At 48.0% G+C, this 13,294-nt stretch overlaps 1 protein-coding gene across 2 annotated transcripts in view; it reads right to left on the minus strand.

The window, feature by feature from the left end:
* The window catches only part of LOC146080757 (putative methyltransferase DDB_G0268948), a 41,356-nt gene extending 29,843 nt beyond the window's left edge, over positions 1-11,513 (minus strand). The window contains exons 1-2 of one of the 2 annotated variants that reach the window (XM_083188400.1): positions 11,358-11,513; positions 10,890-11,017 (exon numbers count right to left, since the gene is read on the minus strand). In XM_083188400.1, the coding sequence (XP_083044526.1) occupies positions 10,890-11,000 (111 nt within the window). In that variant the 5' untranslated portion in view covers positions 11,001-11,017; positions 11,358-11,513. Of the gene's footprint in view, positions 1-10,889; positions 11,018-11,162; positions 11,279-11,357 lie in introns of those variants that run through there. The other variant, XM_083188391.1, reaches the window with a different exon arrangement.
* Positions 11,514-13,294: the final 1,781 nt, after the last annotated feature.

Raw genomic sequence — 13,294 nt, forward strand, 5'->3', positions numbered from 1 at the left:
AGAGAAAAGAAGAGGACCAAGAACAGAACCTTGTGGGACACCAACGGTTAGTGGAAGTGGGGGGACATAGTGTTATGAGAGGATACAGAGAAGGAATGATCAGAGAGGTAGGAGGACAGCCAGGAGAGAGCAGTATCACGCAGACCAAGAGATTAAAGGATTCAGAGGATAGGGTGGTCCACAGTGTCAAATGCAGCAGACAGGTCAAGAAGAATAAGCAGAGAGTAGTGGCCCTTAGATTTGGCAGCATGAAGATCATTGCAGACTTTTGTGAGGGCAGTTTCAGTGGAGTGGAGAGAACGGAAGCCAGATTGGAACGGGTCAAGCATAGAGTGGGAGAAAAGAAAGTCAGTGAGGCGGTTGTAGACAATACTCTCAAGGAGATTGGAGGTAAAAGGGAGGAGAGAGATGGGTCGGTAGTTGGAGAGGGTGTTAGGATCAAGGGTAGGTTTTTTAAGAATAGGGGAGACAATAGCATGCTTGAAGGCAGAGGGGACAGTGTCTGATGAGAGGGAGAGATTGAGAAGGTGGGCAAGATGGGAACAGGCAGAAGAAGAGAGGTGGCGGAGGAGAGGTGGGAGGGGATAGGTTTAAGTGGGGAGGTGGTGGTGGGGGAGGAATGGATGAGGGCCATAACTAGTTGGTGGGGCGACAGTGTCAAGTGCAGAGGTAAGGGATGAATTGTATAGGGAAGTGGCTTGTTCAGGGCATGAGAGAGAGAATAGGAGAGATAAGTGAGTCAAAGGGGGAGGACAAGGATGAGGTGTCAATAGCCTCAATGTTACGTTTGGTGATGGTAGCCTTAAGAGGTAGAGATGGGGAAGCAGAGAGAGATAAGGTAAAGCAGAGCAGGTGGTGGTCAGAGAGGGGAAAGGGGAGTTGGAGAAATCAGAAATATGAGTGATAACCAGATTCAGTTATTTCCCATTCACATGGGAGGGTGAGGTGGTCCACTGGGAGAGACCAAGTGAAGATGTGAGATTAAGGAGTTTAGAGGCAGGTGATTTTGAGGGGGTTATCAATAGGGATGTTGAAATCACCTAGGATAATAGAGGGAATGTGAGAAGAGAGGAAGTGAGGAAGCCAGGAAGCAAAGTTGTCGAGGAATTTGAAGGGCATGCCAGGGGGACAGTAAATGACAGCAATTTGAAGATTGGCAGGTTGGTAGAGGCGTATAGCATGGACCTCAAATGTAGAGAATGTTAGGGATGGTTCTGGAGAAATGAGTTGATAGGCGTAGCTAGAGGGTAAAAGGACCCTAACACCACCACCATGGTGACCTCCAGGTCGAGGTGTGTGTGAGAATGTGAGGCCCCCAGCAGAGAGAGATCAGCAGGGGAAGTAGTGTCAGAGAAGGTGATCCAGGTTTCAGTAATGGCTAGGAGATGCAGGGAGTTGGAAATTAAAAGGTCATGAGTGGGAACCAGTTTGTTGCAAACAGATCTGGCATTCCAGAGGGCACAGGATAGGAGGTATGAGTTAGTGGTTGATGTGAATGAGATTATCAGGATTGCTATAGCTACATCCCATGGTAGAGCTGTGTCACCAGGATGGACTCGGTGAAAGGGATTCGAACTATCTCACTTTGAGGAAAAACCCCACCCAAATCTACTTCTATCTGCACATGTTATATCTGCCCCACCTGCAGTACACATGGTTTTGTCCATTTGTGAAGGAATTTGCCTCTAAGAGTGAACCAGAATAAGGCCCTTTTTTCTGAGATACTACACCAGAGGGGAAGCTGAACATGCAATGAGATTTATCAATAGTACTCAGCTATAAGACCGAATCATTAAAACAGACTGGGATGTAACTCAATTATGCTCAAATATATCTGGTCCTCAGGAACCCAAAAAACTGGCTCCCTCTAGGATGACCCTCCCTAGAGCCAAAGGTGGATTGACCCTCCCAGACCTAGCCTTGTACCGTGATGCCTGCAAACTGGCCTAGATAAAAACTTTCTTCGAAGCGCACTCAAAGTGGGTGGACCCTGAGATATCGCATGCACCGACCCCAATTGATGATCTGTTTAGAATTCCTAAACAACTCCGTCCTGATCTCTTCTCGCTTCTCCCAACCACTAGGGCCTCCATTGCAACCGGGGATGCCTTGATCTCTAGACTCCCCCACCCCATATCTCAACTCCCACTAATTTCATTGAAATCAATATCCAAACTAATACCCAATCTACACCTTGCCAGATGGACCACACTAGGTATTTCTAAACTCAGTTACATTTTGGAAGGCCAGCATATCCTCCCTTTCTCTGCCCTCCAGCAGAGATTCTCTCTCCCCAAATCTGAACTACTACCTTATTTTCAAATTTGCCACTGGTGGAATACTGCTCCTACTTCTACTAGTACACCTGGTAACTTTGATTCACGTATCTACTCTCGCCTTAACCTACCAAACTCGAAAGGGGACGTTACATTTTGGTAAAAAACATTGCTAGACATTCCAAATTCCCGAATTCAAATGCACAGACTAAGTGGGAAGTTGACCTAGGTGTGACTCTCTCAGACGCTCAATGGAGCAAAATTTTTCTCACCTCCTATGCTATGTCAAAATGTATGAACCATACCGAGATGCACATAAAACTAATACATGTGCCCACGTGTTCCAAGTTCTGTTGGAGACAATGTGGTAGTATCGGTCACATATACCACATATTCTGGTCTTGCCCCCTCCTTACTGTGTTTTGGAAGGAAGTATTTGACTTAGCAAATCAGGTCCTAGACACTACAATATTACCCACTCCCTTACTAGCCTTATTCAATATCTTCCCTGACACGGTCTTACCTAATAAACGCTATGTTCTAGGCCATATATTCATTGCGACCCGCGCAGCCCTGGCCCAGTGCTGGAAACAACCCACCCCTCCTCTACTTTTAAAAGTTATTCAGAAAATTAAACTTTAACTTCACCACGGAAACACAATAGTCTTCCTACTCAGGCTCTACATCTTCTTCAATGGCTCGCTGGTTGCTTTGGCATGAATATGTTACTAATTGAGCAGGTACATCGCACATTCCCAAATCACCCCAATGTGACCCCCATCAATTCAGCCTTAACGAGATGCAGACTCTCCATGATTCCTTAATTCTCCACTTTACGATCTGCCTGTGTTGGTTGCGTACTTAATGTTTATTTAATTATTTTACTTTTAGATTTATCTGGCCACTATAGACCTAGCTTACATTACTATTATGGTTAAATATTTTACCTGATGTTTCTGTTTAGGTTTACTAAATTCTCATTGTGTACCATATGACGATATTTCTTGCCTGCTTACTTATGTACAGAGTCTATGTATCCCCCCCCCTTGTCCCCCCTGTTCCTTCCCCCCCTTTTTACTTTATTCTGTTACCCTCCATCAAAAATGTAAATATATATAAAAAAAAAAAACAGACTGGGATACTGGCTTCTGAGAAGGCAGACAGTATAGGCATGGCAGATTAAGGGCAGTATTCAATGAGAAAAATTCGCCATGTTTTATGGCGTGTTTGCGCTTTTCTCGCGTTGGATGGAGACTTTTGCTCTCAAAAAGCGAGCAACCCTATTCAACATGCACTTCTCGCCGTCTTTGAGTGATTTTCGCCGTGTCTCTCCGTGTAGCAATTCTCCATCTTTTCATGGAGAAGTGGAATGTGAACTTTTTAAATAAAAGTTTTTTTGTTTTAATTTTGGTATAAAAAAATCAGGAATTTGATTCTGTGAAGGGGCATGCTATTTTTATTCATGTGCTTATAGCTAAGCCGCTCATTAGATATTCATATATTCACTGCACCCGATCATTACATATGCATGATAGGGAGCAGTGAATATACCCGGTCCCCTGCTGGCTCTGGGGGGGGCACCTCCCCCCCCACATACGTTCTGGTGCAGGCAGGGAGACTTCAATCTCCCTGTCTGCCACCGTCCCACGGCTCCCTGCCGCGGACGCTCGTCCGCTGCAGGGGTTAAGATTCGCCGCAAGGGGCTACTCGCCCCTCCAACATTGAATACGGAGTGAGCGAGTGGCAGCCAGCCCTCCGGAACTCAGCGAGTGTGCAGCGAATCCTAAACAGGATTCTCTGCACGCGACGAGATTTCTCATTGAATACTGCCCTAAGTGGCCAATGCAAATAAAGAAGTTTTATGCAAGCAGACCGGAAAGATACTTTTATACGATTGCAGCAGCACATGACACCGTGAGTACGGGTACGCCACCCACACCATTTATTTTAAAGATACCACTACGTGTTTAACCTTACCTTAGATTGTGTAAGTGAGGTACGCACCTCAAACCATATACCCTAATCCTATGTGGAGATTATAGACAGATACACCCATTGTTGTATTTTACCTTTTCTACCCACATATTTCGTGGATTAAAACTTCAAGGATTTGGAATTGAAGAACAGAAGCGATACAACAACAGATCACCCTTATAAAAGGAAGGGTACTTGTTTCCTAGCACGGCACCCGTCGGGGTTGATCGCATGCCTTAAGTTAAGGTACTTGATGGACGCGATGGACCCGATTTTCTGACTTTAACCAGCTCAATTGCCGGTAAAAGTGAAAATCGCGTTGATCGCGTCCATCGTGGCCCCTAATAAGGGGCAGCGATGCGACCGACGCGATCAACGCGATTTTCCCATAGGGAACAATGTTAAATTAATTTTAAAGTGAAAATCGGGTTGATCACATTGGTCGCGGGCCATTATAATGGCCCGCGATGCGATCAACCCGATATTACATAGGTGACAATGTGAAATGGTCCAATATGGCCCATTACACATTTAATATGTGTAAAAAGTATGGTTAATGCCCCCCCCCCCCCCCCAATTTTAACGCCACCCCGGTATTGACGCCAACCCGAAGCGTGGCGAGCATAGCGAGCCCGCGAGGGGCGGCGGTACGCGTCCTCTGACCTTTTCATACCCCTACTATCCACGTCGGCGTGGAGTTGAGAATAGAAAGTGTGGCGAGCGCAGCGAGCCACCGAGCCCGAAGCGTGGCGAGCGCAGCGATCCCCCCGAGGGTACGCGGATACCTATGAAGCCCGCGAGGGGCCGCAGATACCTGTGAAGGTATCCGCGTGCGCTCGCCACGCTTCGGGCTCGGTGAATCGCTGCGCTCGCCACACTTTCTATTCTCAACTCCACACCGACGTGGATAGTAGGAGTATGAAAAGGTCGGAGGACGCGTACCGCTGCCGCTCGCCACGCTTCAGGTTGGCAACAATACTGGGGTGGCGTTAACAATGGGGGGGCATTTGAAACATCAGGGGGGTTGTCTATGAAAATGGGGTTTTTGGGGCATTTTACATTAAAATCAATGCAAAATCTGGTCTCAGGGACCATTTCACATTGATTCCAATGTAAAAATCGGGTCGATCGCATCGCATGCGATTGGGTTAGCATGTGATGCGATCGACGCGATTTTTCCGATCCGATGCTTACAATCAAAATCGGTGGCGCCGTGCTAGGAAACAAGTACCAAAGGAAGTATTATTTTATTATTTCACTGGGTGTCCACACAAGTGAGCGCCCAATAGAGGGTACCACCCTTCTCTCCTCCACATTCTTTGTCAAGTCTTAAAGGTTAGACTTCTAAGGTACACTTATAAGCAGCCCCTCTTAGGAGCGCCCGAGAAATATCACACACTCCAAAACCACATTCTAGGATTGCTATAGCATTGAGGTGATATTAATTTAGAAGGCAGAGGTGTAGAGGGTCTAGTGATTGTTCTGACTCCTGGGCTATGAAGGGAAACTGTAGGAGGAATGAGGGAGCAGGGCTGCGTGGTAGAGTAGAGGGCCCGAGATAGGGTAGAAATGAGGGCAAGTGGGGTAACAGGAAAGGAGGGTAAGGGTAACGAAGAGTAGAGGGGAGAGGAAGAGATGTAGGAGACTAGGAGAGAAGAATAGAGGTGGTACCAGGGGGCAAAGTAAAGGATTAGGTAGACTAGGAGTGTTGGGGGGTGTTGTCAGGCAGGATATAGTGTGGATAAGGTAAATAGGGTTTGAAAGTATAGGAAAGGGGGCGTGGCCACAGGTAAATGGTGTGTGGTCACACCCCATTTCCTATACTTTCAACGGACAGTTGGAGACCCAGAAACCTGGTTCAAACACCCTTTTGGCCAGTAGAGGCCATAAAAAAAAACAGTACAAGAATGTGGACCGATTTCTGCCCTGTAGTAGGTAGGCTGGGATGTCTAGTTTCACAACAGCTGGAGGGTCAAAGCTATGCGCATGCACATATTTTGTTTCTATGCGGGCGCCTTTGGAGACTTAGTCTTAAATTGTGAAAATCTCATGTCGACCTTTTCATGTGTCGCCCATTGTCATGTCCACCTTTGCTTTGTTTACTTTTTTGTCAATGTTGCCCTAGTGCATGTCAACCTTTTGGTGTTTATCTAGACCACAGGTTCTCAAATTCGGTCCTCAGGACCCCACACAGTGCATGTTTTCCAGGTCTCCTCACAGAATCACAAGTGAAATAATTCGCTCCACCTGTGGATCTTTTAAAATGTGTCAGGCATGAGTGCACCTGTGCAACTGCCGGGTGACCTGGAAAACATGAACCGTGTGGGGTCCTGAGGACTGAGTTTGAGAACCCCTGATCTAGACATGGTCTGTGAGCCATTGGGATGCCCTTGCAATTAATTAATTAGTTGCACAGATTAATCAGGGCACACATTAATTAGTATTGTATCCTCATAGCAGTAAGGATGGTGTAATGGTTAGTATTACTGCCTCACAGCATTGAGGTCATGGGTTCCATTCCCACCATGGCTCTAACTGTGCAGAGTTTGTATATTCTCCCTGTACTTGCATGGGTTTCCTCCGGGTACTCCGGTTCCCTTCCACAATCCAAAAATATACTGGTAGGCTAATTATACCCCTTTCACACTTGCAAACATATTCTGGGTTTTTGTGCATCAACCCGGGATTTAGCTCAGTGTGAAAGGGTCTTGTCACCGCATCCCGTGTTCAGCAGTCTGGGATTTCTACCCAGGTCCTGACCTGGGTAGATTCCGGAATCGACATGGGATGCGGTGAGTGTGAACAGGTATTCCGGGTCAGAGTGACCCAGATCCCGTTCACTGCAGTGAAAATGCACCGTTGGGAGGTTCCGACATCTCCCAGCGCCACCCCGGCCAAGCCTCTAGATGACGCCACCGCCCGACTTCATTCCGGTTCGGGTGGCCAGTGTGAAAGCACTTGCAAGCCGGGTCGCACCCGGAACTTAGAACCCGTCTTGCAACCCGGCTTGCAAGTGTGAAAGGGGTATTATTGCCCAACAAATGAACCCTAGAATGTGTGTGTGTGTGCATGTGGTAGGGAATATAGATTGTAAGCTCCACTGGGGCAGGGACTGATGTGAAATATTCTCTGTAAAGCGCTGTGGAATATGAATGTTTTATATGATAAAAAAAAAATAGAAAAATAAATAAAAAAAAAACCCGGCGTGAGGTTCCCCCACAGCCGTAACCAGCACCAGGCTGAAAGAGCTGGGGCTGGTAATAAAAAAATAAATAAATCAGGAAACCCAGCAAATAATGGTTCCATGATTTTTTAAAAACAACCCCAGGCTCCAGGTCCGGGGCTGGTACCCAAAATACGTGGGACAAAATGACTAGGGGTCTCCTGTATTTTAAGAACCAGCCCCAGGCCAAACCAGCCAGCAGGGTAATGCCACAGCCGGGGGGAGACTTTTTATACAAGTCAGGCCAAATGCTTTGGTAGGGCCAAAGAATTCATCCCTACCAATCAGTCAGCCTGGCCAGGGGCCCTGGGGGAGTGGGGACCCCCCCAATAAAGGGGTCCCTCCCCCCTTCAGTACTTACCTGTCCAGGCAGAAGCCTGGTGCTGTCCCCGGTGACCCTGGAGCTGATCTTTGTGTAAAAAAAAAAGAATAAACTATTGTTTAATACAGCGAACAGGAGAAGCACAGAATGTTCATCTTCCGTGCCTCTTCTCTGACTTTCTATGCTCCTGATTGGCCGCTAGGCGGCCAATAGAATCATTCGGAGGAGAGCCGCAGAAGATGAACATTCTGTGCTTCTCCTGTTTGCTGGTGCTGGGTGTCGTTTTGTTATTTTGCCAAGTACCGGAGGACTACTGCGGAGAGAAGAGGACAGATCTACGCCGGATGAGACCCGTGAGTAGAATTTCCTTCCACAGGTCCCCTATGGATGTCGCCGGACCTCTGGACCATGGAGCCCCGGACCCAGGGACCTACCGGGTGTGGTATGTTTCACCGACAGTCGGGATCCCGACAGTCATTATACCGACGTCGGGATCCCAACTGGCCGGTGTCAGACAGCGTGGCCAGCGCAACAAAGCCCCTTGCGTGCTCGCCTATTCTATTCTCCCTCTATGGGGGTCGTGTTTTAACAGTCGGGATCCCGACGTCGGGTTAATGACTGTCGGGACCCCGTCCGGCACCCGACCAACCTACGGGCTCAAGATCGGTAAGTATCAGTATGTATGGGCTTTGGATGTAAAAAAGCTTTATTTTTCGTGTGTCAGTGTGTGTTTATTTGACTATTTTTACGGTACTCTTTACCTAGATGGGCGCCAGCGATTGGAATCGCGGGCGTCGGGGGTAAAAATCGCGGTCATCGCGGGTACATAAAAATCTGCTACCCGCGATTTTCCCATAGGGAACAATGTTAAAAAGGCTGATTGAGCGCGATTTTCATGTAAAATGCCTCAATGGCCGCGATTTGGCAATGGCCGCGATTTGGCTATAGGAATCAATGTTAAATGGGCTACAGAGCCCAAATAGGCACAATTAACCCTTAAATGTCCCCCCAAATTTTTAACGCCACCCCACGATCCACGCCAACCCGAAGCATGGCGAGCGCAGCGAGCCCGCGTCCTCCGACCTTTTCATGCCCTACTATCCACTAGGGCGCGGAGTGAGAATAGAATAGTGTGGCGAGCGCAGCGAGCCACCGAGCCCGAAGCGTGGCGAGCGCAGCGAGCCCCGCGAGGGGACGCGGATACCTTCACAGGTAAACGCGTCCCCTCGCGGGCTTCACAGGTGTCCGCGTCGCCACGGACACCTGTGAAGCCCGCGAGGGGACGCGTATAACTGTGAAGGTATCCGCGTCCGCTCGCCACGCTTCGCGCTCGCCACACTATTCTATTCTCACTCCACGCCCTAGTGGATAGTAGGGCATGAAAAGGTCGGAGGACGCGTACCGCCGCCGCTCGCCACGCTTCGGGTTGGCGTGGATCGTGGGGTGGCGTTAAAAATTTGGGGGGACATTTAAGGGTTAATTGTGCCTATTTGGGCTCTGTAGCCCATTTAACATTGATTCCTATGGCCAAATCTGGTCCATTGAGGCATTTAACAGTAAAATCGCGCCGGTCGGGCCATTTAACATTGATTCCTATGGGAAATCGGGTGCATCGCATCGCGGGTACATTTATGGACGGCCGCGACGCGACCGACGCGATTTCCATGTTTAACATGGGTTTCAATGGGAAATCGCGGGCATCGCGTCGGTCGCGTCGCGGCCAGACTTAAATGTACCCGCGATCACCACGACGGGCGCCCATCTAGGTAAAGAGTACCATTTTTACTACTGTCGAACTACAAGTGCCAGCGGGCCCTTTAATGCCCCGCATGCTGGGACTTGTGGTTCTCCAAGTCCCAGCTTGCGGGGGAGGCTTGCTGGGACTCATAGTTCCACAGTATAAAACAATAGCTTATTCTTTTTTTTTTACACAAAGATCAGCCCGGTGACCACCGCTCCAGGGTCATCGGGGACAGCACCAGGCTTCAGCCTGGTCAGGTAAGTCCTGGAGGGGGGGGGGGGGGGCTTTATTGAGGGGGGGGTCCCCATTCCCCCAGGGCCCCTGGCCAGGCTGACTGGTCGGTAGGGATGAATGCTTTGGCCGGGGGACTTGTATAAAAAGTCTCCCCCTAGCTGTGGCAATACCCTGCTGGCTGGTTTATAAAATATGGGGGGCCCCAGTCATTTTGTCCCCCGTATTTTTCGAACCAGCCCCGGACCTGGAGCGTGTGGCTGGTTTAAAAAAAAAAAGAAATAAAAAAAATAAAAAAAAAAATCGGGGAACCCCTATTTGCCGGGTTTCCTGATTTTTTTATTACCAGCCCCGGCTCTTTCAGCCTGGTGCTGGTTATGGCTTGGGGGGGGGGGGGGGGGGGGCCACGCCATTTTTAAAATTTATTTATTTTTCTATTTTTTTTTTACACTGAAGCCTGCATGGATCTGACTGATCCGTGCAGACTTCTGCCAAATACGACAGGAAAATAAAGTGTATTTTCCTGTCGTATTTGCCCGGCCATTCGCGGGCGTTTTACATTAGCGTTTTTTTTCAATACGGCCGCTTAGTAAATCAGGAACCACCATCTTTTGAATGGTGATTTCTGTCGTATTGTATTGATGGTGTATTCCATGGGTCTTCAAACTGCGGCCCTCAAGATGTTGTGAAACTACAAATCCCAGCATGCCTTGCCACAAGGGAGTGTTAAAACTGTGGCAAGGCATGCTGGGATTTGTAGTTTCACAACATCTGGAGGGCCACAGTTTGAAGACCCATGGTATTCATTCGTATTTGTAAATACAAATATGAATGTCCCATCAATACCAATACGAAAATTCGTATTTTTGGTATAGTAAATGCCAAATATACGTATACGTATACGCCCCAAAAGATTGTATTTTCGTATGAAAATACTAATTTTTTTTCACGAATACTTCTTTGTAAATTTCCCCCACCATGTGTACACAGCATTAGTATGTTCTCCTCTACCCTAGAAGTGACAATTGAATTGTATTCATGTTGCAGGAAACCAACTAATGTCTGACCTGTATAGTTTATTACAAAGCTGACTGTAATTCTTGATGAGAGACTTTTTCTTACTTTTTCCCCAAGATAGCTCATCATGATGTCTAGGATCTCCTGTGGTGCCGTGAGCCTGTATTTCTGATAGCAGGATGCATGTTCTTTCGTCTCAAATAGTCGTGTAGCCATTTTATAGTAAGTGCAACCTACAGTAATAAGAAATAGCTGGTCAGCAGAGGTGTAGGGGTGATCCAGCAGTTTAACAGCTTGTGCAATAGGGAGGCAGGGAAATACAGTGAATAAGCACTGCCCCCAGAGCAAACATTCTCTATGTTGTCAGGAATGACGCACCATCACATGTAAAACCATGTCCTCATTTGCCCTGGTCTGCCTCGCACCCCGTTACCTGTGTGGTAATACAGTAACCATAGCACAGACAGTAAAGATGACGCAGGCCCCGTGTATGAGCGCACTATGCCGCCCAGCACGGGCCCGTTGTCTCCAGGAGCACGGACGCGTAGCGTCATGTCACGGCCTGAGGCTTACCTCCCGTTCCCTGCTCCCTGTGCGAGGGAAGACCAGTCAGCTTGGCCTCCGGTCCAGGGGCGTGGCCTCGCGGCGCCGGGGGTTGTGGTCTCTCTAGAACCCCGCCCAGTCCCCGTTTTCTGTCACGGGGAGCTGCTGGCAATGTCCCAATTCCGCTCTCCCGCGTGACCAGATATTGTACGCACCAGCACAGCTTCCAATCACGATTCACGAGTCAACCACCCGGTTCGGTTGTGGTATGTTGCAGCAGCAGCACTCTGCCCTAAGCACCTTATCCGTTTTTTTGCTTATGTGTAAACTTAAGATTGAACGTAGAGCTGGTCATCGAGGTTTCATAGTTTCGTTTTGTGGCCGGTGCAAAATGCTCCATTAATGGTGCATTATTATTTTTTTTACCACCAAAGAAAAAGGATGAGCATCGGCTTGTAAAACCATAGTAATCCATTTCAAAGTTGACTACTATCACTAGGTATGGGTAAAACCGGACCCATTCAAGACCCCGGAATGCTGGTCTGGACATCAAACTCTGCATTCCGGAGCTTGTAGTTGTAGTGTCCGGTTCAGCTGGTGTCCTGTTCAGGGGGCTGCCTGTGACAGCTGTCACCAGGGAGAGGAGGAGGTCAGAATACACTACAGCCTCCCTGTATGGTCCGGGCATGTAGCAAAAACCGGAGCGGTCTAGACCACATGGGGAGGCTGTAATCTCCCCTTCCCCCTGTCCCTGGTGAAAGCTATCACAGGCATCCCCCGGACAAGAGACCCCCTTACCGGACACTAAAAGCTCCGGAATGCAGAGTTCGATGTCCAGTCCGGGGTTTTGTCCGGGTCCCATTGTCGCTTGCATTATCACCATTGATTGCAACCACACCAAAGGCCCTCCCTAGTTTGAAGCAGATTTTATGCTTTGGGCTACCGCCTTCTACTCAATTTTATCTCTCTGCAAGGCTTGATGCATTTCTTCCAGGGTCAGTATAGACACAAGCCAGATCTCTAATATATACAAATGGTTTGGTGCATAAAAAAAAATACAGAATAAAATCTCAATTAATCTCAGCTCTAGAACATGGGATGTCATATCTAAATGCCTAAACTATCCACATGTACATCTATTATGAATAGTAACCTTTGGTGAGCAAAGTCCGAATATTGACACACAAAGAGATCCCATGAGGCATGTTTAATGATGTCCCATATTTAAACCTGAGACAAATACGTTTCTCAGACGAAAAGACACCGCTGTGTACAGTAAGCAGCTGACCTAACTTTATATAAAACAAACAATCCAAGGGCCATTTCTCTATGATATATAACACATTTAGCACTCACTTAAGGGGTTATGTTCTACATTAAGAATTAAACAGTTTACCACTGTTTGTCGCTGTGAAAGAAACAATTTGTGTAAATTCCTAATGAACCACATAACTAATTAGAAAGAGCGATTGGATCGGGATATTTGTTAGTTCTACGTTTACCTTGCGTGGAATTAAGCTGAAGTCTGCGATACACATATCGCATGAATGAAGACATTTGGGGCCGATTCAGACCTGATTGCTGCTTTGTGAATTCGCACAACGTCCGATTATCAATATACTGCTCATGCCTTAGGCCCGTAGTACACATGACACATCCCCTCGCATGTGCCTGCAGCAGGAGAAACCATTCGATGGTCGGCGACCATTGAATGATTTCTTCATGCCACGAAATATAAGTCTGTGGAGACAGACTTATATTTGTGCCCATTCCGCTGAAGTCATGGCGGTGGCTGGCATCATGTAACGTCAACCGACCACCCCCGGCACAACTCTTTCCGTCCGCAATCCAGCGGAAACGCTGGGTGCGACCCGGGCCCACCGCCACATGCCCCCCACCTGCACTGCTCCGTGCAAATGGGCCGGCAACTATGCAAGTCGCGGAGTTTGTTCTCCAACAGAGCCTGC

Source organism: Crinia signifera, chromosome 1 (assembly GCF_055691185.1).
Source record: "Crinia signifera chromosome 1, ASM5569118v1, whole genome shotgun sequence".
Taxonomy (NCBI): Eukaryota; Metazoa; Chordata; class Amphibia; order Anura; family Myobatrachidae; genus Crinia; species Crinia signifera.